Consider the following 20,100-nt stretch of genomic DNA (forward strand, 5'->3'; position numbering starts at 1 on the left):
AAGTCAGAAGCCATTTTTTAGTCATGGTCATGTGGTTGACCCTACGTGAAGTTCTGTACCATCTCTAAGCCGCAGTCAGAAACATGCCATAAGTGAAAGTAAGGCAAGCCGAACTTGTTCCCATCCCTCCACTTAAGTCTTGTGAGTAACCTCAACAAATAGTGACCTTCAAGGAGGCCATGATGCAAATTTTCCATACACTACCGGCTCCCTCTGGGGTGTCTTCAGGCCCCACAGAGCCCAAGGGGCTCCCAGTTGGACTTTCGCTGGCGGCCCCTCCCCTTACGCTGATTGCCCACTCAAGCTTTGTTCCCAGACTTCTGCCCTGGCCTCTTAGTACACACCAGTTCCTTCCATGCTGTGGCCAATGCCAAGTCTGCCGGTGCTGGCCCTGGTCGGGACACTGGTCTCTGATTCTCAAACCAACATCAGTCTGCACCAGGCCTATGTCAGGCCACTAAATTACTTAAGGTGTAACCAGAGCTTGTACATACAGACCTTCAGCTTTGGTTCTCCCTTAGTGCCAACACTGTTAGAGAATAGAGGCCTTCTTCTGCTTCAAATGTCCAGTGCATACCTAAAGTCCCTCATGACACTAATGATGCTGTGGAGGTAGACAAACTGCTCCCCGCCTTCCCACCTCATTACACTGATGATCGGTTGTACTCTGAATTGCAAAATGCCAGTTGGCTAGATACATCACCAGAGGCAAAGCTGCACTAGTCATCTGGGTTACGAGTGGAAGAAAGTGCCTTCTTCAATGTAGTAATCAGAAGAGATATAGATGTACTTGACTTGCAATTGCCTGCTCTGGCAACAAAAGCCAATTTATTGACTGGAATTAGTATACCAGGTCCAATTTCATCTCAGCCACTGTTACCATTTAATGAGGTCTTACAGATAATGTTATGGCCACTTGGCACAAACTATATGGCACAAGCTACTCTCCGGCAACTCAGACTTTTTGACGAGACACCAAGGGCCAGATGTATCAAGGCTTTTACCGGTCGCAAATGGGGCGATTCGCAGAATCAGCCCGTTTGCGAACCGTAAAAACACTTTTGGGATGTATCATCCCAAAAAGGCATTCGCAAAATAGGTAATCGCAAAAAGCAATTTTTGCGATTACCTATTTTGCAAATGCAGTTAGGGAATACCATTTTGTGATTCCCTAAATGCAATGCAAGAAGCATACTCAGAATGCGACTTTGCATTAAGGAATCGCATATCAACACCAACTTCAAGTTGGTGGTAATTTGCAAATCCTTAGAAAAATGCACAAAATTGCATTTTTCCAAGTGCCATGTGGCGCATACACGTGCCCTTAGGGCATGCGTCTGCACCACATGTGCAAACATGAGATTTTAGGGGGTGCATCAGGGTGGCCTTTTGGCCCCATTTCACACTTGAAATTGCATTCGCAAGTTGCGATTACCAATTTGGTATAGGCCCATAGAAATGAATGGGAATGCATTCCCTAATAGAGAATCACAATTTGCGCTTCGCTAATAGGGAATGTTAAGGATTCGCCCAAAAAAATGCAAATCCTACATACATTGCATTATGCGATTCTTAAATAACAAATCAGTAAAATTCGCTATTTAAGAATCGCAAAAGCAATTCTTGATACATCTGGCCCCAAATGCCTGAAAGCTGTGTGGTGTAAGTGTCCACAAGTAATGTTAATCTGAAGAGTAGTCTTTTGAACCCCACAAAAAATAGTCAAAACATATAGATGCCTTTATTAAGAAAATGTTTTCCCCAGAGTGTCTGACTTTATGTTTTTTGAATGCTGTCTGGCCTCAAGGCAGGTACGCCCTTGCCTTATGGGACATACTCCACAAGACCATTCTAGAAGCCCTGACTAACACGTATGATCAAAATGGACAAGCTACAGCTAAGTATGTGTTGCAGGCAGGCCTTGACACCACAGATTGCATAGGAAGTGCTATTGACCCCAGTGTAGTGCTTACAAGGCATGCCTGCATGTGATCAGCCGAGTTTTCAGGGGATGTCCAATCATCCCTCATGCCTATTGGCTGTAGGCTCAGAAAGAAGGCTGATTTGGTGCTCGAACAGTTCAAAGAGAGTTGTACCACAACTCAACCTTTGGGGTTAATGTCCCCTGCCATACAATTTCACCATCAGTATTGGAAATGTAGGGACTATTCCAGATGCCTTGCTTACCCACAGCATGAACCTTCCCTCTCTGGTCAACAGCAAACTTGGTCCCTCCGGGACAGATAGTGCAAGCCCGTTCACTCCAGAAGGTACAGGAAACCTCAAACTCCGCCTCCCCTGCTTCAGTGGTCCTCTGGCCTTTTTTTGCCCACTTAGGCTTGCGATTGGCCAGTAGAAGGCAGGATACAGTAGCTCCACCCTGTCTGGAAATACATCACGTTAGGCCAATGGATGTTCAAGATTGTTCAACGGAGCTATGCCCTTCCTCTCATTTCATCCCCACCCTTTATTTCACATGTGAACCCTGCAATTAAAACTAAGGTTTTGATGAGTTTGCGGCTGCCTCTCCAGCTCTGTTCAGATTTCTCAAGAGACTGCTCAGGACTTCATGTGGTGGTGGACAAATGTCAGCCTCACAATTGGCAAGACAGCCTCCCTCCCCCACCGGGATGTTACAGCTAGAAGGAATGCATCGTTACTGGGTTGGGGAGGTTTTCTAGAGGAGGTTGAAATCAAGGGTCTCGGTCTTTGGCAAAGAGGAGCTCCACAACAAATGGGTGAAGCTTAGGGAAATCTGCCTGGCCCTAAAGGTCTTCCCACCAATTGCAGGGGAGGACTCCTGCTGGTCCTGTCAGACAACACAAACACCATGTGGTACTGCAACAAGCAAGGGTCCTGGTTCCTGGGCCAGGAGGCTCTGCGTTTCTGAAGGTGGCTCTCCCAGCTGAAGAGCTTTTGGTAGTCCACTATCTAGCTGATAAGCTGAGCAGACATTACCTGGGGATCACAAGTGGCATCTCCGCACAATGCATCTTCAATCAGTGAGGCATGCCCTGCCTGGATTTTTTCACCACCTTCGAAAACCTGCAGTGTAATAAATTCTGCACTCCAAAAAGGTCTGTGGTTGGACACAGGTCTTCTGTACGCGCTCCTGCACTGCCTGTCCTGGCAGTTCCCGGACATAGATAAAGAACTGCTGATGTAGACCCACTGCAGGCTCTTGTACTTATTGTAGTTTGTTTTGTCTTTGGCCCAGTTCAGCTTTGCAGTGGGCAAAGTTAAGTGCTGCCTATTGTATGTACCATTTTATGTTTGCCTAATCAACCCTTTATCTTTAAATCGCTGGTTGTGATGCGTTTTATAAATGGCTTGATGCATATGTTGTTGTGCCTCAGTGGGATATAAATCCAGTATTTACATACCCCGTATGCAAGCCTTCACACATCTGCACAGTTACTTCATCAATCAAGGAAGTCTTACTCATCGCCCTCACTTCTGTGCGAAGGTGGGTGAACTACAGGCTTTCTCTGTGCAACCTTCTTACTCCAGTTTCGTCCCAGATAAAGTGTTGCTGCTTACTCGGGCTGCCTTCCTGCCAAGGGTGGTATTACCCTTCCATGTCAGTCAATTGATGACCCATCTGACATTGTTTGCTCTGTCACCTACCCTTAAAAGAGGACGAGAAGCTCCACCGGATTTACCCTAAGAGAGCATTGGGTTTTTCTGGCCACGCAGTTTGTCCCCTGCATTGAAATCTGATACACACTGGCTAAAAAGGAACCTCCAGAAGTCTGTGGGTTTATTCTACCAGGACCTAGGTAGCTAGGAGCACACTGGCCGGGGAGTGGGTTGATGTGGGCTTTGATGCCTACGTTCAGAAAACACTACTGCCTTGGCAGCCAGGTCCGATGGGAGTGCCCTTTTGCCCTTTAGGTTCTGCAAGACTTCCTAATCGGAGTCCATTTCTCAACCCCTTCAACTTTGGGAGGTATTGCTGTGGTATCTATTTTAAACATGAGAATATGAGAAATCTGTGGTTAGAAGTATCCATAAGAAAAACAAGTTACTTAACTTTGGTGCTACTCTTTCTGGTGGATACTCTGAACACCAATTCTTCACTTCCCTCTTACCTCCCTCTTCTGTAAAATGGACTACTGAACATCACAATAAGGTTCCAAGTTGCATTTTTGCTCACTGTCACCTGCAGTTTGTTTGAAGTGCTTCGAGGCCTAGGCCTTCAGAAACTGAGTCCAACACACTGGGTCACCGCTTACATTTGGCTCTGGTCCGTAACTTCTGGGGTGGTAAAACATCACTGCAGACCAATATGGCACCACATTCTGATGCACAGGAAACATCACTGAAATATTCTAGAGGCGAGGACTCTGTGATTAGATGAAGTATCCTCTAGATAAAGAATTACGAAGGACAAGTAACTTGTTCATTTTGGTACCTCCACCACTAATTACACTGTTAGTAGAGAGATAGTCTGTTTCAGATTTGGCATTGGGGAGAAAGGTTGGCAATGGAACGATTGAGTTGGACTTATCTACATCAAGGTACTGACTGAAATCTCATTTGAGAAGACTTGCTAAATGTAGTTGTACCGGGGATCTTATAGTGCAGGTAGGCTTATCAATAAAAAAATATAAAGTAAGCTTTAATAGACTCGAATAGACAGCCCATTCAAGCAAGCAGTAGGGAGTTATTAACGGGGTTAACCCTAGAAACTCTCTGACCTGGGTCAGTATTGTAGGTACTTAAATATTGGTCAGGGTTTAATGATTATCACACAGGTTATCTCATATATGTCTTCACATTATACGGATTATTCAAAACTTTTTCTGAGCAGTACAAAAAGTGTTTATTCACACATATTCAGTGTTCATTTTCATTCACATAGGAAATGTTTAAAAGTGGAAAGGTAAGACAAGCCAATTATATCATTGGTTCATACACGTATTAAAGAGCACGAGTCTCCGTTTTTCATTAGTGACCTTTCTTGAACATTTATCACATTACAACATGTTTATGCGCTCAAAGTGACAAAGAAGGGAAATAGTTTGAGTGGGATGGGTGTGATTGGGAAACAGTGAGGACTGGGTAAAGGATGTTGTGACCATACTACAATCAAAGTATTATTCAGTACAGCCTTTACAGACTAATTAAGTTCATTAGTTCCAAGCAATTCTTTAGCATAGGGTCCGTATTATTCCATGAGTGGCATCCTAGGCTAAGAAAGTAGGTATATTCCAGTCGGTCTACGTTTCGACCCCTGTATTAAGGGTTGATGGAAGCCTCATGCTGGGGTCTTCATCAGGACATTAACGGTGCGGGAGCGCCTGTAATTAATATAATTGTAGTGAGTAGAAGGTATCAAGACATTAACGTAGTTGTACTGTGGCTGAGTACTGAAGCACTTCTTACTTATAGGTTGGCTGTCCAGTAGCCTGTTACTGTTGGACCTTCAATGGTTCCATGGTGGCTGTTAATGGCCTGGGGAATTTTAAATAATTTTTATTTACATATAAGGTACAGGGTAAAGTCTTAGCCCTATCCGTGAAGTGGTAATTGTAAAAGGGGCACTTACTGGGAATGCTATGGTAGTTTGCAGTCCATCTTTTTCTTCTTCCTTTTGGACTTCTGTTGTGGGCAGTATTGTTAAAAACTGTATTATTCTGGAGAAGGATAAAGGAAAAGAGACGGGAATTCCGATTTTATTACGTATCCTCGTGACCCTGCAGATGTTCTGTGGTCAATTGTTAACATCGTATTGTCATACGGTCAATTACATGGATATTAAAATCCGAGGGTAGGCTTAACTAATTTGGGGCTATGGGGTTGAGAATGAGCAGTACTATCGACTGTGCTGCTCTGTAATACTTCAAAATCCTTCTATTAGGCTCACCTTCAAAAACCTCCTGGGCGCGTGCATCCATCAACGCTGCCGGGCTGCGAGTGAGTCAGCCGCGAGGTGCAGCCGCTAGATACTCTTTGAGGGCTCGTCTCCCAGCGACCAATCAGGTGCGAGCACCTGCGTTGTGTCTGGGGAATATGTTTAAAGTGACGCCCGTGGCCCTATTTCTTTTACAATGCAAGTTTGGAAGTTGTTCATTCAAGAAAGGATTACTCTTCCGTGCCATATGTTGGAAGGGAAAACAATAGTTGAACATTTTTGGGAGAATGGGATTCGCGGTCCCTCATTCTGTTGTGCATATCGTTCCCTAAGTTTAGATTAAACCTTGCCCGTTCGCGGTTGGGTTAATGGTTATTATACATTAATAACCAGGGGAAAGTTATTCAAGTGCGTGATTATCTTTAAGTCCATATTTTTCTTTAGCGACATAGGTTCGCCGACTTGGACTAAAATTATGTGGCATAATTATCAGATGTTATACAATATGCATACTGTGTCCTACGCCATGATTGAACATCGATCGGTTTGGATTAATTTGCCAGATCTCACACATTCATAACCAGAGGGAAAATGTGAGGCACCTAGACATAAATCCCATATTTACAGTTAACGACATATCTTTACCAAGTATCAAGTACATGTGGAGAAGCGTGGCTCAGTGGTTAGAGGCGGCAGACCCGGAAGCTGAGATCGGCCGTGGACCAGGGTTCGATTCCCCGCCTCGGTGGGTCTCGGCCTCAAAAATTCCACGGACTCGACAATTCTCGCTCTGGTGCCTACTCGACTCACGGGGTCACACTCTGCGACTCTGGGCAATAGCTTGCTTAATCTCCACTACGGCCCCTCGCGGCGGGATGCCTGGCTTTCACCTTGTGGATACCCTGCCGGGGTATCTCACAGGGGAATACCAGGACGGGTTCCCTAAGCAAGCGCCTTGATGCCTTCGGGTGATACGTGCGCTATATAAGTCGCAATACATTTACATAGACATAATTTCACAATTAGCGATGTACATTTACCAAGTTCCTCGTAAATTAAGGTACATGATTGTCATATCGAAATTGTACATGATTGACCATTGTTCGGTTTGTGTTCAGAATTCAACTCACATATTTTCATAAGCAGAGGGAAATTGTCAAGTATATAGACATAAAATCCATATTTACAGTTAGCGACATACCTTTGCCAAGTATCAAGTGCATAGGCATAAATTCCATATTTACAATTGCCGGCATACCCTTGCCAAGTGAGAATTACGAAGGACAAGTAACTTGTTCATTTTGGTACCTCCACCACTAATTACACTGTTAGTAGAGAGATAGTCTGTTTCAGATTTGGCATTGGGGAGAAAGGTTGGCAATGGAACGATTGAGTTGGACTTATCTGCATCAAGGTACTGACTGAAATCTCATTTGAGAAGACTTGCTAAATGTAGTTGTACCGGGGATCCTATAGTGCAGGTAGGCTTATCAATAAAAAAATATAAAGTAAGCTTTAATAGACTCGAATAGACAGCCCATTCAAGCAAGCAGTGGCAGCTTTCTGCTCTCTGCATTCTAACTCTTCTGACCGCTGCCCACACCCCGCCTCCTCACTCTGTACCTGTTAATCTTCTTTTATATTTTAAATATTTTTGTCTACTTCATATTGAACTATTATTCTTTCTCTTAGTTTACATTCAACCCTTCTAGACTCACTATGCTTGTTCACAACCAGACAATTTGTCTGTATCATGCTATTTCCAAATAATGCTTTTTTTTACTGTTAGTGCCTGTTTCTGTTGCTGATCACCTGCATGGCTTGTCACCTCTTGCCTCTCTTTTCAAGGCATCTGCAATTTTCCCTGCTGTTGTTTGTCTGTGAACACACGTGATCCTTGTTGCTGTCCTAAACTGACGTATGTGTATTTTTTCCCTTGTACTATATAAATCCTTAGTACCTTGTTTTAACCCATTATCGTTCTATTACTTTTTCTCTTGTTTTCTATTGTCTATTACCATCATTGTGTAAACCCTGAGCCTCCCTTCGACAGGAAGTCTATATCACTCTCAGGTGTAGAGCAACAACTGAAATTCCGTCTTTCCACAGCCTGTGTAACCCATAGATATTTTTTCTTTACCCTATCTTCCTTCACTATTCTCTTTCTTGCTTATTTTAGGTAATAGTGTACTGTTTGCCCAGATTTGTATGATCAGTGCTGCTGTGTCGTTCTTAGCCTATTTGTGCTTGAGGTGTTATGCTGCTAACATGCATCACCTTCTTATATGTTCTTACAAGTTGTACTATTATCCTAAATGACAATTGTAAAAATTATGAATTTTTTTATAGGCTATATATGCTTCCATTCTTTATTCATATGCTACCAAGGCCAAAATATCGTTGTTTTTTTTGTTTTGAGATATGCATTTTCAGTAAGTTGGATCCCAGTCGGGTAGAGTTTGCTCTATAAAAGGCAATAAACAAGTCACATAAATCAAGGTAAAGCAGGACCCTTTATTTTCCATTAGGATCTACATTAAAAAAGTGGAGAAGTTTCCAGCATATAGGGTACCCACCGATGAGAATATTGATCGAAAGGTTATACGAATGCAGCAGGAGAAGGCCTTTAATCAGCTCAAGAAGAATATGTTGGATGCTGACGGTGTCTTTAGGTAAGAATGTCATCGCCTTGTATTGTAAGGGATTGTGGTAGCAGCACAAGTACAGCACAGCAAATAGGAACTCCCTTTGTATCATGTTAATGTTATTTTATGTCATAGAGTGCTGCTTACACTGTTAGAGCAAGCAGTCTTTTAGTGCTGAGTGGTTAAAAATAAATCCCACGAGGTGGAATCATTATGTTTGAGTAACTGGTACAGTACGATAGCATAAATAGGTTTTTAAACATCGCTTTAAAATACTCTGTTATCAAGATTCTTTCAGGGAACTTTCAAGAGCATTCCACAATAGTGTCTTGTATTTGTTCCAGGGGACAAATATAATTATGTGCCCTTCCTTTTGTGAATTTAACTGGAAACTAAGTGTAGTATGAAAACTAAAAGCTACATATACAGTCTTCAGTCACAGAGAGCCGAAGTCTCCTAAAAAGTCTCTGGGACTGGAGTACAAATGCCATGCCTCCTCTCCAACATTCTTCTGAGATCTTTTCACTCCTTTGCATGATTTCCTGTGGAGTCGCACATGGGTTGTCGCCCTTACTATTTAATGTTTATTTTCAGACCTAAGTGACATTGCACATCAAGACACATTGCTTCTCTTGCATTGCAAGGGGCACCCATTTTCATAACTCACTCGCCAACCAATGATTGTATATCGTTACAACGAGTTCCCCATCCACGACTTCCCTAATACCGAGGTCGCAAACACGACCTTGTCTAAACCACGATTTTATTTACTATGCATTCTTTTACCACTATTTTTCGTGGTAAAGGAATGCGTGTTAAAGGCATCCAGACAGTCACAGTTTGGTTCCCATTCCCTTCATGTTCCTAAAACCTGTAAATTCACCTCATTATCATCAGTTTTTATGATCCTCTGTCATTTTGCTGCTCTGTTTCTGATGGGCCGGGTCAGATGGTGTCAGACAAATGCTGAATTGTAATCTATGGAGATCACGTTTGTGGTAGTATGTTGCCAGAAAGGAAGCCATCAGAGACTCTCCTTTAGGGAAAAGGAATCGAGGGGAGCTCGAATGCCAGTCTGAATTGAGCAAATCACAATGGAACCTCCTCCAGGCACTAGACAATGGACAGAGCAGAGAGTGAAGCAGGGAAGAGGGTGACATAGAGCAGGCTGTTAGTGTACGGAACCTTAAGAGCCAGTGTGCAGAACAGGGAAAGTGGCAGCCTGACTCAAAAAGGCTGATTAGGACACCTGCTAGTGTCCAATGACAGGAGTTTAGTTGAGGAGGCAATAGGTGGTGTTGTGGAGATATGATAGATCAGGGTACTTCAAATAATGTTGATGAAGGAAACTGGAAAAGTGGCAGCATGGGTGCAGCAAATGTGCCAGAGCTTACCTATAGGGGAAGACCATGCACTTATAGTGCAGACAGACTTCACTTTGCAGAAATCTGTGCCGGTATTTCTGTGATTGCGGTCGCCCTCTGGAGCACCATTGGAACCAAGCCAGCGAATTCGCCCTTCGCACTAGTTGTGCCACCAGTATCCCTCACTGGATCTGGAATGGAGCAGCTGGCGACACCGTGACCTTCCTCTGTGCCCGCTCCAGTGACAACGCCCTCTGTGCTGCCATCCCCATCGTCATATCCAACACAGAGCCGACAGGACGTTTTCTGACGCCTCATCTGGCACCGACCAAGGACATTTACCCCAGAGCAGAGCCAGTGACTTATTTAATAGATAGGTCTGGAGCGGGACACATTTAGGAAGGGCCTATGGTCCCTTATGTAGAAGACCCAGTTGAGAAGGACATCTGGTATGTGGAACTGGATGAGGCAAGTCGGTTGCACACCTCACCTGCCACTGGTCTGGTTTTTCCTCCTGCTGTGGCTGCGTAGGAGGGAGCCTCTTTTGCTATAGTGGTGTGCAGGGCGGTTGAGGTCGTGGACCTTTACCTACCCTCAGTGGCTGTCAAGACTAACGTTTTAAGTGCCGAATACTAAGTGGAGTATAGTAATGTGTAGAAAAAGGAGCTTAATGCTCATGGATGGATAGGTAGATAGATAAATGGGTAGATTTTATTTCATCATATTTGTGACCAACTTGATATTATTTTTGTCCCTGGTGTTTTTTTCAGGCAGCCAGAATTTCCTTTGGATCTTCCGTTGGATGTCTTGGCTTGCCTCTATACTCGGCCCTGAAGTCAGGGAGAGTTTGGTGCCCTTATTTAACTATTTCTGTATTTATTTTGTTTCTAACTGGAACCCTCTTAAAGAGACACTTGATAACTTTGATGTGAGCTGTTAAGTTCATGGTGGCAATGTGGCTACTAAGAGAGGTCAAACATTTATCCAGCAGTCAAGGAGGAAACCTTACCGAACTACACAACATCCATCCATTGACAGTTCCATTGAAATAGCTATCACTCAGAATGCTCTCCGTAGAGATGAGAAAATGTCCAATGTCCATAGTATTTTCAGCTAAATAATTCAAGATCCAAATGTGACCGAAATTGAAGTGGACCACACTCCTATGATCTAAACATCTTATCAACCGTAGAGAGATGTTCAACTCGAACACAATATTTATAGTTTACTATTATAAAATGAAGGGTCCTATTCTAGCCTTTCTTGACAAATCCACGAACATTAAAATGTCCAACTCCCAAATATGCCCTACAAAAACCTTCTTAAATCAGTCTACACCAGTCATAGGCGAATAAAGCAACAATCTGAACTTTCAGGAAACAAGCATCTTCTACCCACAGGGCTTTCTTTTCTGCTTAATGTTTAGTGACCCGGGAAAGAGTGACACTTACAGCAAGAACTGAATCTGCTAACAGACCATATTTCATGTTTCCTTATTCATATCTTTTTTAATGTTGGGCCTTTTTTCATGGCTAACTTTTTTTATGATGTGTCTTTACCCTGGTGACACTTGCAGTTGTCTATGCAATTATCTCCCACTGTCCTTAAATGATGAAGTAAAGAATTTTCATGTGGAAAATTGCAATCATGATGTAGACTTGAGGGTGGGAAAGTAGCTACTTAAATATGTCTCCAGTTTTGGTAGCCAACGTGAATTACATCCTTAATTGTGTGTTAGAACTTTAGTCTGGCGCTCACTGCTTAAGGTTTCAGGAACCTTTATAGCATGCAAATAACAGGAAATAAAAGCTTATAGTTCACTAATGTATACTTAGTTCTCTGGAATTGTATGTAAGATTGTTTCTGTATTACAGATGGTATATGCAGTTACCCGATAAGGAGGCCCACCAGTACCATGAGATGGAGTCATCCTGTCTTCCTCCTTCACCATGCTCTTTCCCCATTCCTTCTGAGGATGAGGAGGAAGCAACTGTCGATGAAAATGACAATTTATCTTCACGACTTCACCCAGAAGTAGCTAACAAAATACGCGAGCTTGTGAGTCAAGGAATAGATGAAGTCTACGCAGTAAGAAAACAGCTGAGGTACATTACAAAATTTTACATTGCACTATTAATGCTTGCTGTTGTCTCAAAATTGCTGTGCTTTTCTCTGTGATCTTAATTGTGAACTCCGTTAGAGAAAATCAATGACAGCATTTATGAAGCAGTATCAGATGGAAACTTCTAGCCACAGATTCCTTACCTTTGAATATCCTCAGGCGTCAGACTGGATCTGGAAGATTTTAGTACCCCTGAGTGCAGGTAGGTGGCGCCGTTCAGCTCCACTGTCTGCACCGAAAGTGGTGTGCATGGTACCTAAATAGGCGCGACCTTGGCGCTGACATCAGTTCTTTCCTTTTTACGCCAGATAGCACTGATGCAGATTAAATGACCACTCAGTAATTTTTTGACTGGCCTTCTTCAACTTTTTGTCAAACTTTTTTCTGAGATTACATCTCCTGGTATGAAGATGTCACCCAAGTAGCCGGGTGGTTTCAAACCATGTAGGCCATGTCACAGACAAAATTCAGTGACATTCCCCTACTTGGTGTGTTTATGGCGACTCCAATGCTAGTGAAGACTGCCGATCCAAGCGCCTAAAGGTGCTGAGAAAGCGATCTCTCAAGCTCCTCGCCGCCAGACATAAGTCGACTCTGCGATACTCATTGTCCTGTTTGTGTGGGAGATCCTGGGATATTTGCAGAGCCCCTCCCGAAGTTTCCTGTCACACAGAAAGTCATCAGGGAAGTCGGATAAGTCCCACAAGCACAATATGTCGAAGAAGTCCGAACATTCTTCGACTTCTCCACATCCTTCTAAATCACCTGACGAGATATGGTAGCATCGACATTCGAGGCCCAGTGAGTCGACAGGGTCCGAACCGGGGTCCGCTCCGCTCTGTCCCGATTTTTGCGATAGCGACCCCCTCCCAGCTAAAGGAACTGTATGAGCCCATTTTTGGGCGCCCCGAACCCTCTGGAGCACCATTGGAACCAAGCCAGCGAATTCGCCCTTCGCACTAGTTGTGCCACCAGTATCCCTCACTGGATCTGGAATGGAGCAGCTGGCGACACCGTGACCTTCCTCTGTGCCCGCTCCAGTGACAACGCCCTCTGTGCTGCCATCCCCATCGTCATATCCAACACAGAGCCGACAGGACGTTTTCTGACGCCTCATCTGGCACCGACCAAGGACATTTACCCCAGAGCAGAGCCAGTGACTTATTTAATAGATAGGTCTGGAGCGGGACACATTTAGGAAGGGCCTATGGTCCCTTATGTAGAAGACCCAGTTGAGAAGGACATCTGGTATGTGGAACTGGATGAGGCAAGTCGGTTGCACACCTCACCTGCCACTGGTCTGGTTTTTCCTCCTGCTGTGGCTGCGTAGGAGGGAGCCTCTTTTGCTATAGTGGTGTGCAGGGCGGTTGAGGTCGTGGACCTTTACCTACCCTCAGTGGCTGTCAAGACTAACGTTTTAACAGAGGTGCTTCATACAGGAGTCAATCCTCTGAGAAACCTTACTGCCTTTTAATGAATCCCTTCGAGATGTCCTACTTGGGGCCTAGTCCAAGCCCTGCACAGGGGCTCCTGTCAATAGGATGTTTGCCCCCCACCATCACCACACTGCTGGGGATCCCAGTTTACTTATCCAGTACTCCACCCCAAAGAGCTTTGTGTTTCAAGCCTCCTCGTTCCCCTATTCACCTTGGTGTATTCCCTACCACCTCACCGGATAGGAAATCCAAGATGCTGGACACCTTTGTTAAGAGAATGTTCTCTTCCACCAGTCTGGCTTTGCCGTCAGTGAACACTGCATGCCTATTGGGTCATTACTACCATACACTATGGGATTAGTGTATGCAAGTGCTGCCTACAGCCCCAGGGGAGACCCGAACCATACTCTCTCCGGCAGTTGCCAATGAGACAGATGCAGCAAAGTTCTCCATCAGATGTTGCAGCGCAATACTTGACTGAGAATTTTTAGGGGATGTCCAGGCTTTCATCATGGACGTTACCACTTCCGCCAAGCCATAACAGACGTTGCTCCACTTTCAGCAAGCAAGAGCATTAAAAATTATCTTGCTTGCTGAAAGCAGAGCAGAATTGTTTTTGTACAGAGGGAGCTGCATGTTGAGCAGCTCCGTCCAAAAGCAATGCCAGCTCCCGCAGGAGGCGAGGAGCCGGCAGGAACAGCAGGGGCCTTCAGGCTACCCTTGCAATCCCCAACTGTACAAAGTGGGTGCCCTGGGCGGGACCAGGGCACCCACAGCACAGTCCGGGACGGGGGAATGGGATACCCGGGACCAAAAACGGCCTTGGACGGGGGGCACTTAACCTCCCTTCTATATACTTGAACAAATGTTTAAAGAAAAGGGCGCCCACCCTCACCCGAGGCCCAAATCGGCCCAGGGAAGGGGGGGGGGTCTTACTCGGCCCCCTTCCCGTAAAAAAAAAACACAAAAAATAAATATGCAGAACAGCAAGTCACTGGAAGCACCGCCCCCTTTCTCCACTACTCTGTGCAAACACACCTCCTGGCTCACTGCTGGTTAGGGGATGTAGTCCCCTCGCCTCCTGAGGGTCCTTGGTGGGTCCAGAAACGCCTCCTGTTACCTCCAGTAAGTCACACACGGCTGGATTGCTGAGAGGTGCTTGGAGGCCCGCCCCCTTTTTCAACCACTCTACAAATGTGCCATCTGGCGTTCTACTAGTTGGGCGATGAAATCCCCTTGAATGCTGAGAGTCCTTGGGGTATGAAGTCCTGTTGAATGCTGAGGTTCCTTGGGGCCAATAAACACTCCTGTTACCTCCCGTAAGTCCCAAACAGCAGAATTGCTTAGAGGTTGCCAGTCTATAGAGGCGCCTCCTGGCACACTACTGGTTGGGGAATGAAGTCTCCTTGGCGCCTGAGGGTTTGTGGGGCCCAACAAGCCCTCCTGTTATCTCCAGTAAATCCCACACAGCGGGATTGCTGAAAGGTCTTTGGAGGCCATGCCCCCTTTCTCCACCACTCTGCAAATGCACCTCCTGGCCCACTACTGGTTGGCGGATGAAGTCCTTTTGGAAGCAGAGGGCCTTTAGGGGCCAAGAAGCCCTCCTGTTACCTCTAGTAAGTGTGATATAGCGGGATTCATGAGAGCTGGCAGAAGACCCCGCCGCCTTTCTCCACCACTCTACAAATGTGACTGCTTGTTAAAAAAAACCATAGAAGTTCACTGAAAAAAAACCAAAGGTTACAGGGACGTTATAGTTAGGAAATAGAATTGAACAAACCATAGAAATTCACTAAAAAAACAACGTTTACAGGGTCGCTATAGTTAGGCTCAGATTTCACTCGTACAAAAACAGTGAAATTCAGCTATGACTTATTCCCTCCTAATGCACTGCTTATGGCCTCTCATATTACATCACTCATGACATGGTCAGAGGCATCACTGATGACATCTCAAATGACATCACTGATGACATCACTAACATCTCAAATGACATCACTGATTACCTCATCCACAATCACACACCTACTCACTGATTCATAGAGCCACTCACCCATCAACTCACCCATCCAGCTGCTAACACAACCACTCACTCTCATATACAGCCACTCATGCACCTACTCACTAAGCAATACAGCCATTGACACATCCAGTCATATAGCTATCGAGACCACTTACAAACCGAGTCATACACCCATATATCCATTCTCATACTCGGTCACCTATACAAATACTCACATACCTACTAACTCACCCATATAGACACTCACACATCCACTCACTCACCCATATAGTTACTTACTCATCCACTCACTTACTAATAGATATACTAACTCATCTACTCACTCATCTATACAGTCACTGCAACAAATACATACTGTCCCATGCAACTTCTGTCACACTCACTTACTCACCAATATAGCTACTCACACACCCATTCACTCACTCATACAACCACTAACACACCCACCCACTCGCTCACCCATACACCCACTTACACTCCCATTCATACACCCAGCCACTTATGTACCCTGTCACTCACCCATATAGACATTTATGTACCTGCTCAGTCACCCATTCAGTCACTCATGCACTTTCATTCACCAGTTACAGCCACTGACACACCCGCACCCATACAGCCACTCATTCATCCTCTCATTCACCATTACACCCAACTCAGTCACCCATACAGATACCCACAGAGCCACTCACTTACTCATACACCCACTGACACACCCTGCCTCCCACATACCCCTCATACACCCACTGACACACCCAGCCTCCCACATACCCACTCACTCTTGTATACACCACTTGCACACCCACTCAGTCACTTATATAGAAACTCCCACATCCACTTGCTTTACTTTATATGTTTATCTGAAAGAGACACGTTAGTGATAGATTCCTTACCTTAGAATATCCCCAGGCGTCAGACTGGATCCGGAAATTTGTGTGTAGCAGTACCCTTCACGTCGGTAGGCGTCGTCTGCGGCTCCGCGTCCGTCGTCGGCATCGTGGGCGCTGTGATGACGTCGTCGGAGTACTTCGACACCGCCTCCGCGTGCTGACGTCAGTTCTTCTTTTTTCCGCGCCAGCAGCGCAGATCCGGAAAAAGTGGTACCTTAGTCTTTTTTGACAAAAATTTTTGATCCCTTTTGATCATTTCTTTTTCGAGTCTTCGACTCCGAACGGTGCCGATAGGGATGCCAGGTTTTAAACCCTGTGAGGACTGCGACCGACTGATGTCGGTCACCGACCCTCACCGTCGGTGTCTCCACTGTCTCGGCATCGACCACGACGACAAGACCTGTTCCGACTGCCGGGCCCTGACTTCGAAAGCTAGGCGGGAGAGGTCCTGCAAGCGACTCGAACTCCGGCAGTCGGCCCCGCGCCGAGAGAGGTCCTGGTCCGGACGGAGGTCGAGGGACCGGTCGCGGGAGCGGAGCCATCGTAGCTCTGGGAGTCGACATTACTCCTCAGGGTCAAAGTCGTCAGGTAAGCACAAGGAGTCGAAGAGACGTCATCGCTCCTCCGACTCCCCCCGACGCTCGCACAACGCGGCCGGGGGTTCAGGTGGCACCGCCCACGCGGCTCCGTCGGAGTCGCAGGCGTCGCGTCCGACCCCATACCCTCCGGTCCCTGGGCCGCGCGCGACGCCGGAGGAGATCGAGCGCCTTCAGGCCCGGCGCCGCAGGCCCCCACTGGATCCGGTTCCGGATCCGGGTCATCGCCGGTGGACCTAACGACCTCCCCGGCGCCGGTCCCTCAGGTGTCACCCCCGGCGCCGTCTTCGGGCGGCGCCGTCCCCGATACCTCCCTCGATCCGGCTCCGGCGCCGCTTTCGACGCCATCGGAGAGTTCATCTTCCATGAGCCGGCCCCATCATTTGACACCCCTGAGTACCAGGAAATGGGTGATGAGGAGTATTGGGAGGGGTCTGAGGACCCTCTGACACGGGAGTGTCAGTCCCAGATGGACTGGACGGGTGGACTTGGGGATGCCAGTGGTCTGGACACCTCCCCAGACACTGGTTTTGTCTCACCTCCTACCTTGGGTACGGAGGAGGGGGCTACCTACAGTGTGGTGCTGACGCGGGTGGCCAAGGCCTTGGGCCTTGAACTCCCCGTCGCGGCCGTGAGGACTAACCTCCTCACTGAGGTTCTTAAAGCGCAGTCATGCTCGGCTGAGCCTCTGCGGCCGTTTAATGAGGCCTTGACCGACGTTCTTTTGGGCACTTGGTCCAGGCCCGCTACAGGTTCGCCTGTAGATAGGAACGTGGCCAGACGCCACCGCCCGGCCCCGGGCGACCCTTGTTTCCTGTCCACCCACCCCACCCCAGAGAGCCTGGTGATCCAGGCCTCCAATTCCCAGACCGCATTCCCGTCGGCTCCGCCTGACAGGGAATCCAAGAGGTATGAGCAATATGTCAAGAAGGTATTCTCCTCCCTAAGTCTGGGACTGCGGTCTTCCAACACCACATGCCTCTTGGGCCGTTACACCCACTCCCTGTGGGGTACGGTCGCGGAAGTGCTGCCAGAATGCCCGTTGGAGGTACGGGCTAAACTCGGCCAGGCCCTTGTGGAAGGCCGAGATGCGGCATGTTATTCTATTCGGTGTGGACTGGATGCCACCGACTCACTGGGAACAGCGATGGCAACGACGGTGGCGATTCGTCGCCATGCCTGGTTGAGGTCCGCCAACTTCTCGGCTGATGTCCAGAATACTCTCATGTACATGGCGTTTGATAGCCGTCGCCTTTTCGGCAACAAGGCAGACCATGCGCTTGAGCGCTTTAAGGACTCCAGGGCTACGTCCAAGTCCTTTGGCCTTTCGGCCCCGCGCCAGCGAACGGGTGCCTTTCGCTCCTTTCGTGGCCAAGGAAGGGGTGTACCCACACGTGCTGCCAGCCACGCACCGCAGAGTAAAACCCAACGCGGTGGCGGCCGTGGAAACCGCTGTGGCGGCGGTCGGGCACAACGGCGAGGACAGCCCACACCTTCCCCCGCAGCATCCGCCTCAAAACCCTCCTAGTCCGTGCTTTCAGGCCCATGTGTCGCCAGTGGGGGGCAGGGTTCGCCATCACCTCCTCCACTGGCGCACTGTCACATCGGACAGGTGGGTGCTGCAAATCGTCCGAAGGGGCTACTCCCTCCCCTTCGAGGCGATCCCTCCAGCCATGCCACCGCAGAACCACTGTGTATCGGGGGATCATTTGCGACTTCTGCAGGAGGAAGTTACGGCCCTCTTGGCCAAGGGGGCCATCGAGCGCGTTCCTGGGCCAGAAGTAGGGTGTGGTTGTTACTCCCACTACTTTCTGGTACCCAAGAAGGGCAAAGGGGGCCTACGCCCTATCTTGGACCTACGGAACATCAACGGCTTCCTCCGGAAGGAGAAGTTCAAAATTCTGACTCTGGCTCAGGTCTTGGCTGCCCTGGACTCAGGAGACTGGATGGTAGCGATGGACTTGCGGGACGCTTATTTCCACATCCCCGTCCTGCCGGCCCACCGGCGCTACCTGCGGTTCACGGTTGGCCTCGAGCACTTTCAGTTTACCGTGCTCCCCTTCAGCCTTACCAGCGCCCCACTTGTGTTCACGAAAGTGATGGCGATGGTCGCAGCTCATCTGCGCAGGTTAGGGTTGTCAGTCTTCCCCTACCTCGACGACTGGTTGTTGAAGGCGGGCTCGCCCCAGACAGTCGTCAGCCACCTCCAGACGACGGCAGACCTCCTGCACCAGCTGGGGTTCTCCATCAATGTGCCGAAGTCACACCTGTGCCCCTCTCAGAAGCTCCTCTTCATCGGAGCGGTTCTCGGGGCTGATGGCCTCCTGCATCCTGCTGGTGCATCACGCCCAGTGGCGGATGCGGGCTCTGCAGTGGGACCTGAAGTTTCAGTGGGCCCAGCATCAGAGCAACCTATCCGACCATGTCCTGATCTCGGAGGGCACTGCGAGACAGCTGCAGTGGTGGCTCACGGACCAAGATTTGGTCAGCGGCAGATCCCTCTCCCTTCCCCAACCGGAGCAGGTAGTTGTGACGGACGCGTCCCTCCAGGGCTGGGGAGGCCACATGGGAGAGGCGGAGATCAGAGGTCTCTGGTCTCCGGCGGAGTCCCGGCTCCATATCAACCTTTTGGAGCTGCGGGCGATTCGTCTAGCACTGAAGGCATTCCTCCCCTCTGTTCGGGGGAGTGTAGTGCAGGTGTTCACGGACAACACCACCGCCATGTGGTACTGCAACAAACCGGGCGGGGTGGGGTCGTGGACCCTTTGCCAGGAGGCTCTGCGCCTCTGGCAGTGGCTGGAACATCAGGGCGTGACCCTGGTGGTTCAACACCTGGCAGGTTCTCTGAACGCCAGGGCGGACGAGTTCAGCTGTCGGTGCATGATGTATCACGAATGGCGTCTGAACTCGGACGTGGTGCTAGGCCTCTTTCAGCAGTGGGGAGAGCCTTGGTTAGATCTATTCCCCACAGAATAGAATGCGCAATGTCATCAGTTCTGCACGTTGGAATTTCCAAGGTGGCACTCGCTCGGAGACGCTTGTCGGCGCGAGTGGAGTTGCGGTCTGTTGTACGCCTTTCCGCCTATACCACTTCTGCCCAGAGTGCTGAAGAAGATCAAGCGCGACCGGGCCCAAGTCATCCTTGTGGCTCCGGACTGGGCACGAAGGTA

The 20,100-nt window shown here is 47.8% G+C and overlaps 1 protein-coding gene across 3 annotated transcripts in view; it reads left to right on the top strand.

Moving 5' to 3' along the window:
- CARF (calcium responsive transcription factor) overlaps positions 1–20,100 on the top strand; it is a 434,709-nt gene that overhangs the window by 277,355 nt on the left and 137,254 nt on the right. For all 3 annotated transcript variants that reach the window (XM_078680246.1, XM_078680247.1, XM_078680245.1), the window contains exons 9-10: positions 8,386–8,529; positions 11,741–11,971. In XM_078680246.1, coding sequence (XP_078536372.1) covers positions 8,386–8,529; positions 11,741–11,971 — 375 coding nt within the window. The remainder of the gene's footprint in view (positions 1–8,385; positions 8,530–11,740; positions 11,972–20,100) is intronic.

This window comes from Lissotriton helveticus, chromosome 3_1, assembly GCF_964261635.1.
Source record: "Lissotriton helveticus chromosome 3_1, aLisHel1.1, whole genome shotgun sequence".
Lineage (NCBI taxonomy): Eukaryota > Metazoa > Chordata > Amphibia > Caudata > Salamandridae > Lissotriton > Lissotriton helveticus.